General features: G+C 48.8%; 1 protein-coding gene across 1 annotated transcript in view; it reads right to left on the bottom strand.

Annotated features, from left to right (window-relative positions):
- LOC149352703 (neuropilin and tolloid-like protein 1) overlaps positions 1-23,933 on the bottom strand; it is a 273,532-nt gene that overhangs the window by 120,032 nt on the left and 129,567 nt on the right. Inside the window, exon 2 of the mRNA XM_089581925.1 lies at positions 10,349-10,393. Coding sequence (XP_089438051.1) covers positions 10,349-10,393 — 45 coding nt within the window. The remainder of the gene's footprint in view (positions 1-10,348; positions 10,394-23,933) is intronic.

The following is a 23,933-nucleotide window of genomic DNA, read 5'->3' as shown; positions in this document are numbered from 1 at the left end:
AGGAAAAAAAAGTCCATTAGGACTCGCCGATAGCGGTGAGCGGCGTAGGGGCAAAAGCGGCTCCGAAGGCTTTCGCGTTCCGCCGGTCGCGCTCTTAGACAACATATCAAGGCCTGTACGGGGCCACACCATCTGGTGGCCGCGCGGAAAGTGGTTCGCGTTCCCTCGCCAATTGATCGCATTTCATAGCGCCGGTAAGGAGTAAGATGGCGCCGCGATCGACGAGCGAAGAGGGAGGCAGAATAAGGTCATTTCTCTGCTGCCCCTCGCTCACGAAAGCGTTCACTCACCAATGAAGAACAAAAAGCGACTCCTTCGAGGGAGGCGCGCCTGGCTCCCCCCCCCCCCCCCCCCCCCCCTACCCCTCCTTATTTTTTTTGTTTGTTTGCGAAGCCGGCTTTTGGCTGGCAGCGCCTTTGACGGCCGACTCGGGTGGCTCGGCCCGAGCTAGGCTCCTTTGAGCCAGGCTGAAACAATGCGACCGCCTTCCCTCGACGCGCGAGCCTTTCTTTTGTGCCCACGGCAACGCGGTTTCTCTGTTTGGCTCTGTTTGAAGAACGCGGGCGAGGAGAGAGATGGAAGGGAGAAAAAAAAGTTCCCGGCGGAGCTATCAGCTACACTTGTTTGCAGACGGTGCCCACCAGCCTCGGGCATGGGCTGACTTACCGGCGGGCTGCCCCTGTGTCACCCGCGTGCGGGTCACAAGACGGCGCTTTCTCTTCTCTCGGAGAGCGGGCAGAAAGCGGGAGATTGCTCGGACCCGGCAGAAGGCACACCGGGTGCGCTGCTTTTGTATGCGCTGGCCTGTTTATAACGGCCGTAATCTCTTGATCCCTCCGGGAGAACGACGCGAGACTGCCGCCGTTTCCTGCTTTCCCTGCGAACCTGGTCAGAAACAAACTGGAAACAAGCAGCTAGAACGGAGCACGCAAGCACAGCACACGCAGTCAACCTGCACAGGTTCATGACGTTCATGACAACAGCACCGACCCCCCAACCACCAGTCCGCGCGCGAGCATACACGCGGGCATACACTGGCGTTTGGTTGTTAGGCGCCATGTTAAATAAAGGGCCGCAGGAAAATTCACACTCACGTCCTTATTCCCTGAGGTTAATTGCCCCTGGGACAGAGATATCTCGCATAAAGAGAAAGCCCGACCGCACGGAAACAAAAACAAACAAAACAAATTTGAATGAGGCGGGCGTCGTCTTCGCAACGAGTTCACGAACAGAGTTTTGAAGCTGAACACCTGATGTGGCTTGTGGCTTCTCGGGTCTTATTAGCACAGCTTTTCCGCCCTTGCCCTCCTCACGAAATGAAGGGAGGGAATAAAGTATAAAAAAAAACTGGGCCCACTAGCCGGCTTTCACGATGGCGACATTGGAATCCTAATCTAAAACTGCTAACTTGAATGTGCCAGGAGCCATGTACATTCTTTATGTCCTCGCATCTAATTCGCCGCCGTGTAGCAGTGCGAATTCAGTGACAGCCGACGCATCCGGTGGGCAGAAAATAGGTTTTCAGTCCCCGCTAACGCGGTCCATGCTTCGCTTCTCCGCATACCACTCGCCGGCAGGCATCGCTCCGCAGTGGGGCGTGCGCAGCAGCGCCTTATTTGAGCGTGGCGATGGAAGAACGGTGAGCAAATGGCATGCGTCGATAGCCCGAGGCTCGCCTGACTCGAAGCGACGAGTGCGCAGAGGCATGATTGGCCGCTTTGGCGGTTTTTTCGAGCGCGAAACCAGGAGAAAAATTGCATCGGAGATTTGAACCATTTTTTTTTCCCCCGAAAGCGTAGCGCGTGTTCACAGCCCGCTTCTCGCTCAAGAGCCTAATTTCCAAGTCGCCCTTGGAAATTCTGGGAAAAAGCAGCGCGATTTCGACCAGCCGGATGTAGGAATTCACCGCAGAAACGATAAAAAGGAAGAGAAAACGAAACATTGCGGCTGTCTTTCCCGCACACGTGTATGCATAGTTCAGTGCGATTTTGAGTATTTGATTCAGGGAGCGTGATGCATTCTCAGAAGGGGTTCTACGCGATAAAAGATTAAAGAAAGGGTTGTTAGCTTTGTACGGATCTCGAATATGTTGATAGGAACACGGGAGCGCGTGGCCAGCGTCAGGTCTCTCCAGATCGAGACGGTATAGAACCATCCTTAGTTGTTGCCGCCACCTTCTTCGTCTGTACGCTTGCTCTCTGCGTTCCCTCTCTCGCGTATCTACGGTTGGCCCAGTGCCCCCGCGTGACGCATCGCACTGTTCGAGGTGGCGTTCATTCTCCTTCGCCAAGGGGTCCAAACGTCAGCGCATCCGCGAGACAGGACCGCATTGCGTTCGGCTGCATTAATAATTGGGCAATAAGTGTAATAATGATGCGCGCAAAGAAAAAAAAAACAGTTGTAATAGACGCGCAAAGACTGGCATAGCTTCGCGTTTTTTATACCCGTCCCGAAAATTTCGACCCTTATAGAGGCGCTCGAAAGCTATAGCGAGCAAGAAAATTCGACGAAGAAAACGGCAGAAAAGTGGGAAAACCTTCTCAGAGGGACCTTGTGCCAGCAATCCTTGCAGCACCGCTTCGTCAGTTGCCTGCGTTACCGGCGGGGTCACGCGCATGCGCAGCAGAAGTTCATCAGCAGTCTTAAGCGGCGAGCGCTTTGTGCGTGCTGCAACCTTGATCAAAAGTCCTCCGGCTACACAGTCTGGTTTTGAGCTTTGTAGGCGCTGGGGTCCTTGCGGCATTCCTAGAGGATCGAAAGGCCGTGAAAAAATGAAGATGACGCTGATCGTCTCCCTGCGGAGATTTAGAGCTCCACTATGCACGGCCGAAAAGCACAGCTTGTGGCATGAAGACTTGTGAGCAAGGGTGTGCATCCGGGGAAATCTTTAGCTGTCTCGCGCGACCGCCGACTTTCCAGTGCTCCATCGCCTTATGGCAGAGCGAACATGCGAAGACGCCAAGGCCAAGCGCATGCTCACAAAGCGCGCGCAGCTGTGAACATTGTTTGCTAAGCTTCCGGGCGCCGCCCCTCATTAGCACGTTTCAGATAAAACCAACAGCACGCGCACATGTGGTTCGAACCGATCTGCCCTTATGGCAAGTGGTTGAGACTGTTTGATCCATGCTCTATATGCATGGAAGGTTCACTTTCTAGCAACCGGCTGATGAATTAAAATTTAGAAATAAGCCAAGCGTGCTCAAATATGAAATAACCCAAATAATGACTCGTTCGTTTCATGCATCCTGGTATGAACTCTTTATTATTCTGTAGAAAGAGCGGTTATAAGCACTGTCGGCTACGTTGGGATGTAATCTTATTTCGTAGCTGCAGCGTAGCGGAAGACTGGAGCGCAGTTAGGGGCGTAGTCACTTGTTCTTCGTAGTTCGCAGCAGCCGTCAAAATGCCACCACATATGTCTCAAGAGGCAAGGTATAAATTATAAGAATGACATTGAGAGGTGCATCGCCAAAAAACCTATATATGCACGCCCCCTGAACCTTTATCTTCAACATTTCCCTCGCATTTCCCAAGTGTGTCTGATTTGATTACACATGAAGGCGTATTTAACACGTTGGTTACACTAAAAGTTAAATCTTCATCGGGAGGTGATGACATACCAGGCGCATTCCTTCGGCGTTTCGCTGAAGTACTGAGCAAATTCCTTCTAATATCTTTAGCTTCCATTATCTCTGCATCCATACCTCACGATTGGAAGATGGCACGTGTCGTCCGTATTATATTATGTCCTTCATGCAAGTTCATGGAGCATATCGTGGCTAACTTCATTTCAAAATTTGTTCAGGAAAATAACATCTTGTCGCAGCACGAGCATGGCTTTACGAAAGGGTTTTCGACAGTTACTCAGTTAGTCACAGTATTTCACTTTCTTACTTCCGTCACGGATAGGGCCGACCATGTAGACAACTTTCTTGGACTACAGCAAGACATTTCACCTTATATGTCATAACAAATCAATTGAAAAACTTCAAATTATAGGACTCCCTGATTTCCTTATTGCCTGGGTATCAACGTATTGAAACCGCGTAACCAGTACGTAAGTATTAACGGAGAATATTCTTGCGCTCTTGCGATCACATCTGGTATATCCTCAGGGCCGTGTGCTCGGGCCGTTGTCATTTATATTATACTGAAACGACATTGTCGATGTAGTTAATGAACCTGCGCAGATTCGCATGTATGCCTATGTGTGCATTATCTTCAATGAGGTCCGGTCAGCTGATGGTCGGGTAGTACTAAACACGGCCCTTAACAACATTCACACATGGAGTGGTTTGGTTTGGTTTATGGGGTTTAACGTCCCAAAGCGACTAAGGCTATGAGAGACGCCGTAGTGGAGGGCTCCGGAAATTTCGACCACCTGGGGTTCTTTAACGTGCACTGACATCGCACAGTACACGGGCCTCCAGAATTTCTCCTCCAAAGAAATTCTAGCCGCCGCGGCCGGGATCGAACCCTAATTCACACATGGAGTAAGAGATGGGGTATGAAACTAAACTCAGAAAAAACAGTCTTACTGCGCGTTACGAGAAAACTTAATCCACTGAAATTCTTTTTTTTTTCTGGGTTCAGGACAAATTAGAGAAGTACATGAGTATAAATGTCTCGATGTGACATTCACAAGTAACTTTTAAGCTCGTGTACATTTCTAATAGTTGATCCTCTGCTTTACGAATACTCTGCTTGTAACGCCATAAACTGTAAGATACACCAATTCAGGTTAAAAGACTAGCGTACGAAACCTTCATAAGGACTAAATTGTTATACACGCGCATTGTTTGTAATCCACACACCATAACTAACAAGCATTAGCTAAAGATGGGCGATTTGGTTCACGCTCATTATAAAAAACAGCGCTTGTCTGCGTCGTCCTGTACGTCTACTGTCTTCCCTTCGGGCTGTTTCTTCTCATGAAGTTGATCACCGGCACAATTAATGAACGCTGTTCTACCTTCTTCGGATTTGAAAAGCGGCAAGAAACACAGATGCATGGAGCACATATTCCCAAGATAAGCGCTGTTTTGTATGTGCACGCATGTCTATTTATTTTGTGCTGAACGAACCCGAAGCATGTTGCACAAGTAGTAGTATTCTCATCTAATTTACTCGATTCGGCGCACCGCAGAACGTAATCTGCGGCTAGGAGTTGCGCTTGTTATTTATTTTTGACATCGTTCCGAGCAGTTTGTTTTTTACACAGCAAAACGTAAAGGTATGGTATGTAGTCTAACGTCCTGAAGCGACACACGTACTATAAGGGACGCCGCAGTGAGGGGCTTCGAAATATTTTAGTGCGCTGACATCGCGCAGCACACGAACATTTTTTTTTTTTTTGCACTTGAAAGCCTGCATCCAAATGCGACCGCCGCGGCCGGGATTTGATCCGTGACTTTGGGATCAGTAGCCGAGCTCCAAAGCCACTGAGCCACTACGGCGGGTCAAAGTGCAATGTGAGCAAGGAAAGAGCTGTTTTGCGAATGCTTGCGAAATCGCTAACCCTAAAAGATGGAGGCCAGAGAAACCTTTAGACGTTACAACAGTATTTTAAACGAGACAAAAAACAGTCGCAACAACGTACATGTGTGTGCACACCGACATCGAGATTGAAGTGAAATAAACGTATAAATAGTGGCGTAAAGAAATTCGTTGTACCGAAAGAGGCTGTACATTAGACTAGGGACAGTTCACTGAAATATGGGAAGTTTAATTGAGAAAGAAGGATTCCTAACATAATCTAACAATATGAAAGTTGCGGGAAATTGCTCAGGGCTCATCTGTGTGATCTGTGTGCTGTAGTAAGTGCTGCAGTTTGAGAAACTGCAATGTTCGATTCCCATAGTATGTCACAACAGCCTTGTCAGAGACAAAGCTCAGAGACAAGACTGTTATGACAGAAAAGGGAGAGAAATGGCGTTTTGTATGATTGAGATAGTTCTCGCGAGACAGCTTGTGTTGCTCGTGCTTACTGAGCGCACTTTAAGCTGTTTACACGGATGGGCGGCGTACTCCGCATAACGCCGATTCGCGATTACTAGCGAGATTATTTTCTGAATTTTTACAGCCCGGTCGAATATTATCATTGATGCCTCTGCCAGACGCGCTTTTGCACGCGATATTTTGGCTAAGTCACGATTTTGAACACATAGCATGCCCAACATGTACCGCATTCTTCTACTCCGGCTTTCTCTGAAAAAGGACTTGGTGCAGGGCTTGTTCTCTGTTTGTTTCTCTGTACTTTCTGTTGTTTCTCTGAAAGCTGCAAACCACATATGTTCTACGTCCAACTTCCTTGAAACGTGCAGCGAGACGCACTGAATCTAACGTTAAAGCAGCACAGCATAAGCAATTCTCTTGCTGTGACCTACAAACATGTACCATTAGATACGAATGCCAAAAAACATATCGCAGTACCTGATATGCATATCAAAGGAATGGCATAGCTAACCAGACCACCACAAATATACTTTGCGGTCGAATATGAATATCGTCGAATGTCCCCGCTTTTCAAAACACGAAAAAAAAAATTGGTGCAATGAAACGCGGCGACGAAAAATAAAAACCGGAGCATCGAAACGACGGGATGGTTTGCGTAAAGTATAGTGATAAAAGTTACGCTCGCCGGGAAACCGCAGCTGACGAGCTTGGGCGAAGCAAAGCACGTCGTAAAAGGCGTTCTCATTTGCGCCTTATTAATGCAGCGCGTGGAAGTTCACTGCGCCCTATTCCGAGGCCGAAACGTATACGCGATTCGCCCGTGGGATCGGGCGCAGGAACGGCGGGCATTCCCGCCATTTCGGTCTTCTTATTTCCCAGACGTCATGAATGAGGCAAAGCAAATGACAGCAGACGGTCCGGGTATCGCGTGCGTGTGGCGAAGGAAGAGAATCCTCGGGGCCGTAATAAACGGTGCGCGCGATACGCCGGGGACATTGTCATGCTCGCCCCATATATGCACAGCACTGCTCATTACGAATAGATGGCACATTGGGGCCGTTCGTTATCTCGCATGCCCGCACAACGGCGGCGGTCGCGTCGGACATTCTGGGTGTCTTGTGCATCGACCCCTTATCGAACAGACGCCGGCTCGCCGTTCCCGACCGTTCGCGTTAGCCCCGCAGATGCCTCGGAGACGTCGCCCGCCCCCAGCGGGACAGGAATGCGCCGGGACTGCCGCTCTCCTTCCTGCAGCCGAGCGACCGCTCGGCTTCCCGGGATGCTGTGCTCGATGCTGTCTGTGCTTTTGAATCTGCGCGGAGGTCGTTCGAGGTTCGAAAACGCTTCTTTCCCCACTATCAGCAATAAGACTGTCTTTCCTTTCGCAACGCACGCTGCCTCCCCCCTGCGGAATAATATCACTGTGGCTCCGGCAGTTGTCACAGAAATGTCCGAGCCAACGTCCGGGACAGTCCCTTATTGCATATTTCTTTTTTTCCTTTTTCCTGTGGGGGGCTTCATGCAACAAAATGCAGGCCAGAACTTCCTGACCCGCGCTCATGCAGGAAGCAAGAAAAAAAAGTAAAGAACGGCCGCGCGCGTTGTCTGGTGCACTCTTTGGACACACGGGTGAGGATCTGGACGAGTAACTCTGAACTAGGGAAGAAAAAGTGCTCGCTTTACATATTAAGAGGTTGTACGCATCTTAATTTTGAAAGCTTGTACTCGCTGTGTAGTCTTACTTAGATTAAAAATTTGCTCAGTTTTGGGGGTCGGAGCTTATATGACTGTGAAATACGGCCGTAATACTGAAGAACGCATGAATTATTCGAATGATCACGAGCTGAAAGTAGAAATAAGGAGAAACGGCTTATTTGCTTCTGGTTGGTTTGACTGCTAGCAGCATTGTTTCTCTTCGTCTCGAGTCGCGCTCGCCTCGACTGTGCGGATGGGGCGGGGAGCTGCTGGCGCAAGAGAGAACACCGACGTGCTCGGCGCCTTGCTTATTTCGCGTGGACTGAACGGTTAACTATAGCAGGTTTTGCGATGTTACACAACACAAGCGGTACTTACAAACCATTATAACCGCAGTCCTAGAACTTTCACGAAATTTTGCCTAAAATATGACGACATACAGGGATAAGGAAGCAGAAGCAGCGCCTAAAACTGCCAGGAAGCGTTGTATCATTGGCAAGTCAACAATCTTGGAAGTTTATCCTATTTGTTGTTGAAATCGGTGTCTCACTTTGTGACAAAGAAAAAGACGGCTTATTTTTCTCTCGCTTCTTCTGATGAGCACAGAGAAAATAGCCAAAAATACAGCAATATGCGGGCCACTCAGAAGTGCATATGAGTGCGACGCATGTCTCTCCTGCGCAAATCGCACGTTGAGAATCTCTGCTTTGGAGTGGCACTTATGAGTGTAATAAATTTTCTTGTGAATTTGACGATTGCAAATGAAGCTCAGGGAAGTGCCAGAGATATGCCAGGTCTATTCTGTATATAGTTTACGGAAGTATATTAGCTGAACAGCGTACGAAACAGGATAGTTGAGCGTCTATTGCCTTTGCCGCACAGATATCTGGGTCAGCGTTTGGCAGATGCTAGGTTCGCTATACTTCGAGGCTCGAGTAATTACTGCAAGGTAAATCGGCTATATTGTAGTAACGGAATCAATTTCCTTGTTGTACAGGACGGGGAGATAGAAGAAGAGGAAACTAAAGATAACCGGGTATTTCTGAGCCAGATAGCGTACTGCGGCCTGGAACTAGCCCGCCGCCAGTTTTGCGCACCACGTCTTTCCGATTAATGCAAGCGCCACGGACAGTCACACGACACGCGAGACCGTTTTCTCCCTACCGCTTCATTTCTGTTGCATAACTCAATAATATTAATGATATCTGGCGTTTGAAGAGGAATCGGCTCCTCAGCGCTTCATTAGCACCTAGCTGAGATATACCTTGTCTATTGGAGATCGTTGCGCTATTGTCTGCGTTATTTGCAAGGAGACATCCAACAGCTCGTTGCATTATTGTTACTCTTCCCGAACTGTCATCGTCCCCGTAACGAAACTTCTGCCCAGCCTCTGAGATTTTTCACCGAGAAGGAAAATAGGCCCTCATTCTTTTGTGAACAAAATTTGCATAAATGCTTTCATCATAAAGCAAAATTTTTCTTTCTGCTTTTCCTGCATTTCCTGAACCCAGTGACAAGGTGCCGAGCCAATATCCAGCTCCGTCATTCCCGAGCGTACGTATCTATAACAACATCATCTGCCTCCATTTCCAGAAATGCAACTAAATCGGCCATTTCGAGTATTGCTTAGTTCTATATTACTTCGCCCTCTGACACCCAAGAGACCTGGAAAGAATGTAAATAAATAAATGGACACATGAAAATAAACACTTAGATGAGATAATTAAACAGACAACCCAATGTATATTCTTCACGGTGTGTTTGATTAATTACTCCCGGGATGTTTACATAGTCGCACGTACATTTATTCTTGCATCCTGCGCACGTCTCCAACCTTCTAATGGAATACTGTCGGATGCTGATAAACGTACCGTGGCGTTGATCAGAGCTCATGTCAATATTTTCCCAAATGGAGCGCTGAAACCTTTGTTTGCGCATAGCGAATACGACGTGGGGTCGGAAGAGACGAATGCAGGTGAATGCAGATGCGACTGATAGCATTTCTCGTGGGAACTTTTGACGCCGATTTTTTTTTTCCAACTACATCAGTACATCAGTACGCACTCGTGCAGGCGGGAAGAATCAATCGACCAACTTTTGGTATCTTGGCATGCATGCCACAGCAACACACTTTCTCTCAGCTTGGCTCCGATCTCATAGTGATTCAGTGTACGCTTAGCCCAACTAAGGGGCTGATGACAGATTCATTTAGAAATTCCGTGTCCATTCAAAATATCACTATTTTTCTGGTTGGTCTACTCAGTCCTTTTTCGATTTTCTTTTTATTGCGTTACAGCAGCCGCATGTACCTTTTTTAGTTGTTCGCTGACTTTTGCTCTGTATTTTCAATTTGTTAAATCTGCCGTTAAATCTGGTAAATAAATAAACTGTTGGCCTCATAGATTTTCTTTTGATATTTTTTTAGCTGCTCGCCGAGCTTCCATACAACCTCCTTTGAAAGATACCACATATCAGTCCATATTAAAATGCGAAGTACCATGTGGGAATTTTAGTCCATCGCGAGGCATGCCGCCTGTTCTGAGTTTGTCTATTTTTTTTTTTCTCCTTCGAACTCTACGCATTTCAGGAGTGTTCTTGACTCTTTAGTGTACCATGGTGCCTGGAGATAGGTCCATTAGTGCGCATTAGTGGCGCATAAGGGGCAGTAGAGAAGAAAAAGGAAAAGGCGACTACTTACCTGCTATCATACTGCTTGTAATTGTCAGGAGTGTGACTGCCAACGCTGAAAAAGTAAAAAGAAAGAAACAGATCGTGAGACACTCACGTATACTAGAATGCACGACTTGAAGCATGTAGCAAGTTAAGTACGAATTCTGATCCCCTAACTGCCAGAGCTTGTGAAACGGGATGCACATGAAATTTGTTTTTTGTTTATACACCTGCAGTTTACCAGATGTTCAGCAGCGACCACATTTACGACTTGAAGGCGATAAATTTTAAACCACGGCTCTGTAGTTGTACAGGTGCGGCCAGAATAATACGGAGCACGCGAAAGGCGGCCAAGCTAGCAGAAACTGCATCTAAGCGCCACCTATCAGCACAACAAAGACACCCCTGGCTATCCGCGCTCAGCGAGAGTGCCTGCCGCCGAACCCCCCTCTTTGCTGCAACCCTGCCGTTATCACTGTTCGAAAGATGCTGAGCTGGTTCGGGCAACACCGCCAGGTGCTGCCTTCATCCAGGCGTGCACACTTCAGCCTCGGTGGCCGCGCGGACTGAAGGGCCGAGATAACACGTAATGCCAAAACGGCCGTCTTGCGCCCGTTTACAGCGCGCGCCGCAGGGCAACGAAGCGCATGGCGCTGTCAGCAGAGTATCAGTCGATCGTAGAGCAAGGGATTACATGCTATATGCTGTGATGTTGATAGGCCTGCGGAAAAAGTGGGTCCGTGCTACCGGCGCCATCTCGCCGCGTCCAAATTAAGGTAGTTCCTGTCGACACTGCTAGGCAGCGCGCATAAGCACGTTTCCGCTGCTCCGCGACCCTTCCTGTGCTCCGTATTATTCTGGCCGCACCTGTACACAAAGGAAAGAGCCGATCCCGATTACGTTCAGTCGATGTGCATGATGTGCGATAAGCCTGCTGCCGAGGAAATCCTAGCGCTCAAGCTGTAACAGGGTTGACCGTAACGCACATTTCTGCCATCTCATTCTGCAGAATGATGATCCTAGATCACCTGACTGTATTTCAGCAATGACTGCGGCTCTTTCCTTAGTATATGTGTTAGGATGTTGAAAGGTAAAGACTATCAGCGATGTGATAATCCGGGAGCTGTGCGGCTTTGCCCGAATCAACGCATTTATAGTGTGCCTATCCCGCGTTATTTCGCAGCCGTCGCTCCAGTCAGCGAGCCAAACAGACATTTGCTAAACTGCTTGTTTGTGCGCCTGTGAGCAGATGAGCGCTTCTCAACACATAGAAACTTGCACCCGTGAGTCGAAAGTACAGATCAGCCTCTCTGAGGCTTCAGGTCTTCTTTGCTACTTAACTATTTATTCACTTATTTCTTTGTACGCACTGTCGGGCCCTTCAGGAAGCACCCCGAGAAAAGAGGGAGCTGTCACAGAGAAGCACAGATCGACAGTCGCCCTCTACGCTTCCCAGTCCTCTGTTTGCAGTACACTCTACTGTGACAAGCCCTTGATTATCTTTTAATCGTTTTTCCTTCTTTTCTTGTTCCGATTAAAGAGAGCAAGAGGATGACCCCATTCAGGAAGGACTCTGGCACCTGCTAGCTTCCTATCCCTCCTCTTGTGGCTCGTCTTTGCGCACATGCCGAGCTTCAATTCATGTTTCGCCACTGTTTATAATTAGACAAAGAGCGGCAAATTGTTACATTGAATCCGTAAGCCGTAGCTTCTTCTTCTGACTACCGATGTTGCTGTTCTTTTCCCTATTGGTATGTGCATGTTATCAGATGTTTTCCACCTCTCCGCAGATTGTTGTCGTTTAGTAAGAAATTTATTCAGCGAATATAAAAAAGGTGAAACCTTCCGTCCGGGGTCTCGTCTATCGCGGTTTGCTGTTATGGTACAATTTGCATCCCGTACTTAGCGGACTCCGGGATTACAGCCGCGAATAATAGTACGTCACAGCCGAGGCAGTAGGGCATGGTGCAAGTTGTGTATTAAACACACATTAAAAGAAGTTAAACTTTAATTTCTCTCTCTGTGTTAAATTTTTACTGTTGTTTTCTTAACAGCTGAAGTTGCAACGAACAACTGCTGTCGTCCGTTCTTCGCATCACCGCGACATGTGGCGGCACTAATTAATTGCCCAAGAGGAATCTTAATTGTTAGGCAGTTTCAGATGTGGCGATGAAGACTTTGCGTATCGTAATCAGGTGGCTGCAGGAGCATTAGACGGTTAGTTACCGCCTTGACAGTAACGTTTAACAAAGCCAACATTTGGCAGTGGTAGCAGAAATAGGCTCGTTAAACTTGCGTCTTATAAAATGTGCTGTAACGAGCAAGGACCAACGCTTTTGAAAATATGTTGCTAGAATCCGCCAGAATTAAGCTCAAGTAGCGTTATAATAATTTATCATATTCTATTCAATTAGTATTCAAGGATAGTAACGCGGCCCTCCCCGTATGGTTGCGCCAAATGGGGAAGCCGCGGCATCCGCCAGTAAAAGCATGCCTCTTGGCGAGGGTTTGTACGCAGGAGCTCATCCCGCAGACATTAAGACCTCCGCGCGCTGTAATGAACGTTCTTTTCACACTCTGAATCAAGCTGTCTCTGCACAAATGATGTAACTAAACAAATCTTTTCATGTACCTATAACTGTTGAAAATTGCTTACTTTTATTCGAACAATTGCCTGAATAATTGACTGTAACGATATCCCTAAGAGCGTCAAGTAACCGCAAACCACGCTGCTCAAGGTTTATTTTCACTAAATGCGCTCCTTCTTATTCGAGCACGCGTTCAACTTACGTGAAACATTTTGTATACCGGAAGCATGAAGGCGTTAGACAGACTTGCATAAGGACTGGCACCCAAAGCTGCTGACAAATATTAACGCCGGGAAGAAAAACGTCATGTTTTCAAGCGAGACAAAAGCGACTTCAGCTAAATAGGCCAAAGCCCGCAGAGAGCCTGGAGCCTTTCCAGGTTTCTAAACCAACCTCGTGCATTTATTTCTATTTTACTCGCTGCGCACCTGAGATGTGCTCCAAGAAACTTTTCCACCAGCAGTTCTCAGATTTTTCCAAGCATTGTCTGTGCGGGTGGTCCACTGGACACATGGAACCCGTAGTGCCACAGGCAGTCCTAACTAGTAGAATCACACGATAATGTTATCGTTCGTGATAAACAAAATAGTCGCGGGCCCGTCACTTCTTTTGCAGTTTCTCTTTTCAGGTAGATACCCTCTGCTGTGTCCAGAACTTCACAGTGTTAAAAGACTCAGGGCAACGCGAGCTGAGCAGGCTCCGCGAACTCGAGCCCGGTTGCGCGTTCAGTGTGTGGTGGCAAAAACTCGCGGGAACGCGCCGTAGCCCGCTCAGGCGCATGCCGTCGACGTGGACGCTTGCTCAAGCCGCTCTCTCGGAAAGCACCGAGCAGTCGAGGCGATGGACCGCGAGCGTCACGGGCGCAGCGAGGGCGCGACCAGCCGGGTGCGCAGCCCTCGGCGCGCCGGAGCCGGCTCCGAATAGAACGCGCGTCGCCGACCGGAAAGGCGCAGAAGCAACAAAGCCGCAAGCTGGCTCCGCGGGTTTCTTTCACGCGGGCACCGTGTCGCCGTAATTTAACCAAGCCTCCGCCGAGGAAGCGCGGAACGACGGGCACTGCACCTGCTCGGGACGCCCCTCAAGCGCCCCCCTTTGTTTCGGCCGCCCGCCAGAGCCGCTTCGGTGCCCGGTGCTGCCGCGCGCGTGGCGGCGGCGACTAGGGGCTGCGAGGGCCCGCTACGGCAGTCTCTGCCCCGACAAAAACGAGGCAAAAACCGGCGTGCCGAGGTTCACTGCTCATTACCGCGTGTCAGCGCTGATGAAGTGCGGTTTCTAGAGAGCACTTCTATAAATAATGGCCCATTATAAGGGTAGCGCTAATTCCGACAGCTTCCCATGAGAAATGAGAGAACATTTCGGCCTTACATGGCGATCATAGCTCTCGCGTCGTTTCGATAACGCGGTGATTAAGACACGCTTGTTTCTTTCGTAATGCAGTATGCACGTTTAGCTGCTCCGCGCCGCATCTAGGCAGACTCGCGGCGCTCGTTGAACTCTGCGCCACCGTCTCTGGCCCGAGGAAACCATACTACTTTTTTTTTTACGCTAAATTGCTGCATTTAAACGGAGCGCAGCGCTGAGGCGCCTTTTGCCTCTCGCTGGGGCCATGTTCACGTAGTGCGCGCAGCTCGGAACAGGAGGATGCGGCCCTTGCGGCCGGAGCAGGCGTAATGGCGGCGTCTGGAGGCGTGCGCGATACGCAGCCGCGAGTACGCCTGGAGCGGCTCGAATTTGTGCTGTTGGAAAAAAGTGGCTTCTGTTGGCCCTGGCTGAACGTCGTCCTCATCATAACAAGCACAGCAGCTATGGACTGTTCACCAGGGAAGAATAAAGAATATAAGCGAGTGGCTGTAAGGGTATAAGAGGCATGATTTTCACAGGCGCGGCAAAATATGGACGCGACGCTGTTACCCTCTGCGTTGTTCTGGGCCAGCCAGCCAATGCTGATGAAGGCTGCGTACCGTTGCATGCATTGCCGTTGCATAGATGCGGTGCAAGTGTGTTTTGTTGAGGCGATAATTGAACCTGCCCTGAAGATGAGTTTTCCAAGGTATGGTACATGATTTCGGAGTACACGCTCTACATACGCCGTTGGGTTCGTGGGTGAATCACTAGTGGCAGTGATTTATACAGTTAATCGCAGGATATATGTACTCGCACTTTTAGGGCGAAGTGCTGTACACACATTTGCTGCATTAAGGTTTTGATGGTATCGTTCGCCATGTTTTCACAGTTTATCACGTCACTCAAGAACTTTCACTAATTGGTTGTGTCAAGTCTACAGAAAGGGGCAAAGGCGTAGGTGCAATGGCGATTTCAGTTGTGTGCAAAAAATATGGATGTGTTTTTATCACAAAAAAGTGCATCAGATGTAAAGCGGCGCTACATTTATTGTAGGCATTTAAAAGACAAATGGATGGACATGAGTAGCGAATTCAGTAATCTAATCAAGACATTTTTGCTTTTCTGTGCATGCTCTGTAAAATTGCTAAGTAAGAAGAAAAATTAAAACCCCCGGCTTATTTATAGTTAAAATGGTCAATAACTACTTTGCACGGGAATTCGGTTTATTACACGGATGAGTGCAATGCCGCTCAAAAAAACTTGACTAGTATGGCGTGGTTGTCTTATGGAACGAATGCGTGCCCCTCCATGCGTTGTTGCTGACAGCATATAGATTCTGGTTAACGCGTGGTCTAAAGCGAGTAGAAATGCCTTCTGCACAACTGGATACATGTTCGCCTCCTGAAGGCTTTACAGAAGGAGTTCCGCATCCTTCAAACTGAAGAAAGTCGGCGTCTCTTCGGCACCGACGACTGCAGTCCTCAGTGATATATCCTACCAGTGGAAATATGCCACATGAGTAAGGCAGACTCCATTTGCCATAACGCTGCTTCCAGAAGAACGAAACGTGGTTGGAGCGCTATGTAACACGGAAGGCAAGAACATTTGTGAGGGTTCTAGCGAATGGTCCCGAGCACCATGCGTCCTTTCCACTCGTCATCTGTTACCTGCTATGGAAGTAAAGTTGAACCATTCGTCTCTTCAGGCCAACGAAGTAAAACAAAATTAAACCGGTTGGGATACGGAGGGTTGACGTTTAATTCTACGCAGCTGCTTGTCTTTCTTTCTCATGCATTTATGTCGCCGTCGCAAGCTATACATGCGAGAGCACGCAAGCGCAAAGAAACGCTCTTCACAAGCATCTTTCCTCGTCCGTCTTCCTTTGCTCTGTTTGACAGCGTAGCGAGGCATATTATGCAGCCGTGATGGAAAGGGCGCTAGCAAATAAAGACAAAATCGCGAGCCGCGGACACGCCTGCTGTGTGGGGCCGCGAGCGACGAGCTGTTTGCGGCGCTCCGCACGCAGCCCCAGTCGGTGCGTATACGCGCAGCCTGTGCGCGCGAGTCAGTGTCAAAGGCATTACCAACCGAGGTCCAACCCTTGGGTGTTGTGGCTCTCCCAGAAGATCAAACTTGCCAGAAGAGAATAAAAGAGAGGGGAGCGTTTAATTCAGGAAGAAAGAGGGTGACCTTTGACGCCACGTAGAGAATCTTGGTGCTCCTCTTGCAAAGCATAGCGCAGTGGAGCGCCGAGTTGCAGAAAAAGCTCCGGTAAGTCGCGCGCTCTGTAAGCCTGCAGAGTGTTGCTTGCACGCAGGGAATTTCGCATTCATGCTAAGTTCTGAGAGTATCGAGCCTCATCATTCGATCAAATGCTAGTTGGGAAACTCGCCTCTCGCCAGATGACGACGAGAGGTGCGCTTCTGAAGGCACGCGTGTCGCTCTTCACTCCAGCGTGCGGCATTCATGCGCTTGGTTTGCGCCATTCGGGGTCGCTGTTATTCGTAGGGCTCACATCTGACAAGATTTTGGCAAATCGGGGGCTTGTCTTGCGTTCAGTGAGCGTCTTGTTTCGTTGTGGAGCAAGCTTCAAGATGGCGCTAAATGTTTGACTGGCGCAGGAGTTACAGGCTAAATGTAGCCATTTAGCCCAAATGACAAAAATATCACTCCGGTGTTACTTCCTTCGCTTCTTTCCGTAGCTGCAGGCTGGGAACCCAGTCTCTTATTTCGTCTTTATTGTCCATCGGCGGGTGCAGCAGCGCTTGAGGCACAGTGGACAGCACAAGAATGTATAGCTGGCTAAGCTGGTAACACTGGCAAGTTTTCCTTCTCCCTTCGCCCTATTTCGCACGCAGCGGTTTCGCCGTTTATGGGCAGCAGCAAAAGAAATGGACACTAGAGTGACTTCCAGAGAATTACGTGGTAAAGGTACATAATCAAACTAATTCGGAAACAAAATAAAAGCATTCTACCTACTAAAAAAATTCTAAAGTTGGTTCGCACATGTCTCTTTGACGAAGACACCTGTGGCCGTATTTAATATTGCCCCATTTTTGTTAAGACGGAGGTATTCATATATACGGCACCGGGAGAAATGGTATGCTCCTGCAGCGTGCTCCACAAAGCTTTGCAGCTCGTAGCTGTTGCTAGCTTGTCTTCAGAAATTAAAAACGTTACAAAAGGGTTCTCAGTATTGACTCGAATGTTCCAGCTGACTGTTAAAAAAATCCAACAGAGTGTATTGGCAGCTACAGAAGCTCGGTGTGCCAGCTGCTATTGGGTCTCGTGCTTTTCGTAGGCTATAATTGATGAACGCTGACTCGATTGCCTTAAGCACTTCTGCTTACGAGATGACATTATGACGAAAGCATAGGAGAAATGAGTATTTTGCCTTCTTCCAGCGATTTCATCCCAGAGTCTCTGCTACGGTAAGTTTAGTTGTTACATGTGGTTTGTAGAAGGTTGAAAGCCTTTAACTCTGCGGAAGAACTTCGCGGAGTCTATTCCGACAAAGCAGTCATTCCTAGCGATCCCCGCTCGCTCTCGACCAGTGTTATCATTTTACCACACTCAATAATGCCATGACCATGAAACTCGGGGGTAGATTCTCATTGCAGTGCTGTAGGCTCGCCGCTTGCGGCTTTTCAGGCAGCACTCCAAGCGCGAACGAGTGCCGTAGCAATCGTGTGCACGCAGTTGACGCGAGACTTTCCGCCGTGCGGCAGAGATTCGCATCCCGGCATCTCAGACAAAAAGCGCCGCCGCATGCGAGGCGGGAGCGGCGCGGTCGTCGTCGTGCTGAGCAGCGGCGACTGGCTCTTGGCGACTGCTCCGCGTGTGCCGTCGACATCGGTGTGGCAGGCTTGCAAAGGAGCCGCGTCGCTTGTCCCCGGTGGAAACAGGCGCGCTATTTTGGAGCGAGGCTCCGCAGCCCCGCCGGGCGCCTCTTCCGCCGGAGAGCGTTTATTCCTCACGCGGATAAATCAGTCCTTCAGAGCGGCCGAAAATCTAGGCTCCTTCGCGAAGAGGGTCGGCCCGCATTGTTTTCGGAAGCGTGCTTTGCTTTCTGCTCCGCCGGCTGGCCGAACCTTTTGCGTGTACCGCGCAACGCGGCCAGCGCTTATGCGTGCGCGCGCACACACACGCACGCACGCTGCGGTCTGGCTATTTTGTTCAGCGTTACTTTTTTCCCCCGGCCTGGCCGACAGCGTTCCCTAGTTGACGTGCGCAGCCAAAGAAAGCTGGAAGATGGGGGGGAGGAGGGGCGAGGGCGCGGCGGCTGTTACGCTCGATTTGCTATGCGAAATGGAGGCTAGTACATGAAAAGAAAAGAAAGAACGAAAGAGAAAGGAAGAACGGGGCCAGCGGACGCCGCGTTATGTCAGAACGGCGAAACCAGGGGAAAGCCCGATTTTGTTATTTATTGCACCCGTTTCTGGACGGGTGATTGCTTGTCCAATACGTCCAATCAACCGCGCGGGCTTTGGGGAGAAATTTGTTTTCTCTCTCCGTTATTTTTCTCCGCCTTGTGCCCCCGCCCTCGCGGCCCGATTCTGTCGGGCTGATAGCGGGGAGCGCATGCTTTATCGCTTTCCTTTCGCAAAAGGGGTGGAGAAGGAAAGAAAAAAAAAGTGAGGTTATTGATTAAGCTGATTGCCTGGTTTGGTTGCCTCTGTTTCGCTCGGCGCGCGACTTTAATCCCGTGCTGAACGCAGCTTCATTCTAAGAGCTGCGAGGCCCTGGTTAGGAGAAAATTAAGCACTGACACTTGGTTGCGCTTGCGGTTCCTGCATTGTAATTCTTGTGCTAGTGAAGGGCGGAGCGCATCATTTAATAATCTAATGCAGCTACATCTTAACCCTTCTTTCAAAGATTAAGGAACTGGATTATTTCTTGCGCGCCTTGAGCCTTAGCCATAGAAATAAGGCTAAGGCTATAATTTTTTTTTACTTTTTGCCTTGTATTGCGCGTTGTATTTAACTAATTGTTCCTATCGTACTTAATCCGTTATCTTGCCCCTCACTCAATGCCCTTCTGGGCCCTGTAAGGTATTTTGAATAAAGAAATAAATAAGTGCGTTAAGTTTACTCACTGGCTGCTAAACCAGATTTCGGTACATCTTAACCCTATATCGATTATGTAAGGGAATTTCCGTTCTTTTTCTTTTCTGGTTTTACAGAGCATACAGATAATAGATTTAAACTCTAAGGTGCATTAGTTCAAACGTGGAAATTGACTCCTTTTAGTAAATACTTGAAAGGGCAAGAACTCTACTCCATTGAGTATATAGAGGATATTAGAGGCAAGAGCTATAATTTAAATCAGAAGTCACGCGAAAATGGTGCATATTGTGATAGTTATGGGCGCTCAGTGCAACATATGCAATGTCCTGTTCCCATCTGACTGTTCATAGTCAGCGGGCCCTCCAGTCCACGGGAGATCTTACATGCAAATCTAGTTATCTGTTTACAAATTCTTGCGGAAGCCCACACACTACTGTGCAAGCTAACCTCTATTCAGATGTTTTTATAGCAAACCTTGAATGCTTTCTGTTTTTGCCTTTTTGTTAGCGCAATATCGGCAGTTGGTCTTTCCGGTGGAATAGGAATGCATTCATGTCAATTATTTGTTGCCAGAGTAGATGTGTTGAGTCAGCACAACAATTTCAACATGAATTAAATATTAAAAGAATTAAGAAGTAGTGTTGAAAATACTGAAGCATGGTGGCCACTTCTTCGTTTAAATTCGCTGCCTGCATCAACAGTCGGCACACACAAGCCCTTCCTGGTCCCAACACGCATTCAGGATGATACGTTGAGGTTGAGTCTGCTAAGAAGAACTCTAACACGACCTCAACATGAATATTTTGTAAAAGTGGTCTGAAGTAAACATCTGAATATTTATACTTTGTAGCCCGTAGCAAATGTTGCAGAAAAAATGCGGGTTATCACGCTTTCAGGTAACATAAATTATTGTAGACTTGTGCGCGGAGTTCTTAAATACGGCATGACCCAGGCCATCCAGGCAGCCAGTCACAGTGAAGTTTTTTATTTTTACTCAAACTTCACTAATCACAAAGCTTGAGACACAATTCACAACAAGAACAGTAACGTCATACAGCTGCAGACACAGCAGCCGCTACATACTGTGCGCTCTAAATTCTAGAAGAACGAATACGTTTCCGCATCTAACTTCATTTCTAACGAAGGGACTTTCAGGATAATAGGAACCTATTTCTGCAAATAAAAATCTTGGTCGCAGTCCCAACAGTTTGTGCGTAGTCAGGCGCTCTTGAGTCTTGCTGTAATTTAGTAAAGTTATATTCTCTTTTACGACTCGAGCTGATCATGATGAACAGCGCTGTCGTCGTGCCGGCAGAAGCGCTCAGGCCAAGGACCTTATAGTGCACACTGAAGGGCAACCTGACTGGTACGGTACCTGCACTGCGAGAGCAAACGATTCGACGCCTCGATCTCTTGCGCTACAGAAGCTTGGCATCGATGCCAGCTTAACAATATGAACAAATGTCTCAACAGCTATTTTGGTCACACAGCCGTTGAAATCGTGTTGTCGCTGAGCGGAGGACATATTAGAGCTTCCAGATATCGCAAATATTTAGGCTAAATACTAGGATTCTGTGTCGGATCCTCTCACTGAAGGCTCTTTTCCCGACTCTCGGCCTATGCCTTCAGTGCCAAACATGTTGATGTGGCTGTGCGCCCGCTGAGAGACTGTGCATTTGCCTGCGCTGACGCTTTTTACATTTGTTTCGAGACATAACAATCAAAATCAACTCTTTTGTATTCCCTACGGCGCGTATTTTGAGACCACGATAAATGCTTGATGCGCCGCTTCTTCTTAACGCCCTGTCCGGAAACTCCGAACAAATTCTGCAGCACCAAGCACTGACTCTTCTTTCATCGCATTTTTTTGCTTACTCGTTTCTTTCAGAAGTTTCGACACTATTATATTGATTTACGTGTAATTTAGACAGAGCTACATGCCCCCCATCGATAATTATAGCGTCATACCCTTTGAGAGCCAGCTCTCTGGATGCATCTTTAAGAGCGGTTCCTTTGACGTGTGATGCGTCGTGTCTATAGCCAGCTGACCGCATAGATAGTGTGCATCACTGTTCCTCAAGAAAAAAAGAAAACAAACATTCTACAGGTTCGCGTTTACCCAGCGCGGACTTTGTTTCTAGGTTGTAATTTGACAAAGCGAAGGCGGTGCTCCAAGAAAAATAAGCTTTTGCTGAATGAATAGCAAAGCCGCGCTGAAAGAAATGTCCTACGCTGAGTAAAAGAGGGAATGCACATAAAAGCCTAAATTGGTAGCGGGACGAAGGAGCGCGTAAGGCAGAATCACAAGGAGATATTGCGTTGCACTTCGGCAGTGCCACTGTGCAGAGAAATGCGGCATACATCGCTAATTTCGAATGACCACACGACGTAGTTGCGAACACGCTGACCCGTTGGACTACCAGCAGGCTGGCAATAATCCGAGATTCAACGTACCGACGGAGCGTATACTCTGAAGCCACACGGTAAAGCTGGATCTCCGGCATAGATTGGCCCGAGCGCGGTATTACGGTCCGGATTCAAATGCGAGCACTCTCTCACGTTAATCCTCGAGCGTGAAGCGCGGCATTTATGAGAAGCTTGATGATGAACAAACACTTCGCAAGACCCCTCAAGCGGAAACGTAAATGAACGTAAAATGAGAAGCATTTAATTACACGCAACGTTCGCGTCTGACATCATCCCGATCGTGCTTATCTGACCGATGCCGTCGGAGCTTCTGCTTTCTTTCTTACATTTGTATTTTTCGAACACGGTGAAGCACTCGCCTCGTTGCGAGGGTTGCGCTTCCTGTATTGCACGGCGAACAGCGGTTCGGCGCGAAGGGAAGCGGCGGACGCGCGCCCAGCGCTTCTCGCAGTTCGCCCTTTTAGCAGTCCTCCCCGGAATGCACGCGGCGCGCCAGTTTTGCAGTCGCAGCGTAAGACAGCGCGGGGAGTCTATTTTTGGAAAGGAGCAACGACGTCTTGATGGAATTCAGTACGAGCAACACTGCTGAACACGTGTCACCGGTAAACGAGAAAAGACCAAGAACAGGCTGCGGTAGAAGCGGGGACATGTTAGGCAAATGGAGAAGGAAGCACAGGCGGAAAAAAAAAGGGGGGGTGCTCGGGAGGAAAAGGGGAAAGCCAGTGGCCGAGCGGCGCTTCCCGCGTGTAGCGACAGAAAGAAAAGGCAAGAAGGGAGGGAAGCCGGCGCCTGGCTGCAGCAGTTCGAAGCGGCGCGTGACCAGCAACGAGCCGGCGCCGCGCGCTCTGCGAGCCTACGGCGCGGCGAGCCGGTCGGCGGCCTAATAGCGCTCGCCGCCGGCATACGGACAGAGCCACTACGCATTGGCTGCGCGTGACTCGAGTTTTCCTCGCGGCGCGGCTGCGCCTCTCTCGCGCCTCTCGGACGCACGCTCGTACGCGCGCACTGCACAGGCCCGAACGGCATCGCACTGCGTGGCCCGGGGCCGCACTCGGCGGAGTTTTCCGCGCATGTTTCCAGGAACGTAGACTGGAGTTTCCTTTCTCTTCTTTCTCTCACTGCGACTGCCTGCTTCTTCTGTTCTCTTTCCTCGCTCGTTCGCTTCTTTCGTCGGCGCCAGTATTCCGCCTTGCGTAGGCGCGTGCAAATATTTCAAATGTCGCGAAGTGCGCTTGCATCATGTTCGCTCCTGAATGCTGGGCCGGCTTCCCGCGCCGGGAGCTCTCGGCGCAGGCCTAAAATTGCGCGGAGCGCTAGAAAGCGGGGGCAGAAAAAGAAAAACATCGAGAGAAATGCTTCAAACGCTCTTTCGTCTGCTAGCGTTTTAGGAATGCTGTTCGTGAGCCGGGTTTATTATGAATGCGCATGTGTGCGCGCAAAATACACGCCCATGTTACTTCTCTAACTAAGGCAGGAGCGGGGGTTATGTACGCCGTGAAGAACGACTGAAAAGGACGCGATGAGGGTTGTCGACTGAAGAACGGGCCGCGTGCCATCAAAATCGTTGCTCGGAGTGGAGGAGTGGATACAAATCGAAGCTGTGAATCAGATATACTTGACATTGGGGGGGGGGGGGGGGGGGAGCTGTGCTGCTCTCCTAAACATAAACAAAACAGCTGCACTGCATCATACAGAATGCGACAAAAGGATGCATATAACAATTTCATTTGAAAAAAAAAAAGCCATGATCATAATTGTGCACGCCTGTAGAAAAATAGCGGATATTACAAAAGAATCACTTGTTAGGTAGTTGGTCTTCCGTGATCTTCCATGAACCAGCGCGTAAAGACAACGGAAACGTAGAAGGTAGAACCTCACGACATGGACGGAAGCGCTTCCGTCCACGTCGTTCTTCTATTGCTTGTCCGCAATCTTTTTTCGCTGTTTCATGGAAGATCACAAAAGAATCGCGACGTCCCTCCTGGTATAAGGCTGTAACGCAGTTGACATATTCAATATCAAGCGTTTGTGCGAAAGCATTTGTGGGAAAGAAGGAATAGTGCACCCTAAAATGTAGCTATGTTAAATCAGACATAGCTGATTCTACGCCAGAAAAGTGAATCTTGAATATATAGCTTCCACGGAATTGCTACGAGCAGAAGTCAGGACACTCAGCCCTCCTTCGGCG

The sequence above is a fragment of the Amblyomma mixtum genome, chromosome 3 (assembly GCF_055824585.1).
Source record: "Amblyomma mixtum isolate Tamu chromosome 3, ASM5582458v1, whole genome shotgun sequence".
NCBI lineage: Eukaryota > Metazoa > Arthropoda > Arachnida > Ixodida > Ixodidae > Amblyomma > Amblyomma mixtum.
Note: the sequence above shows the minus strand (reverse complement) of the source record. Positions and strands in the feature narration are given on the sequence as shown.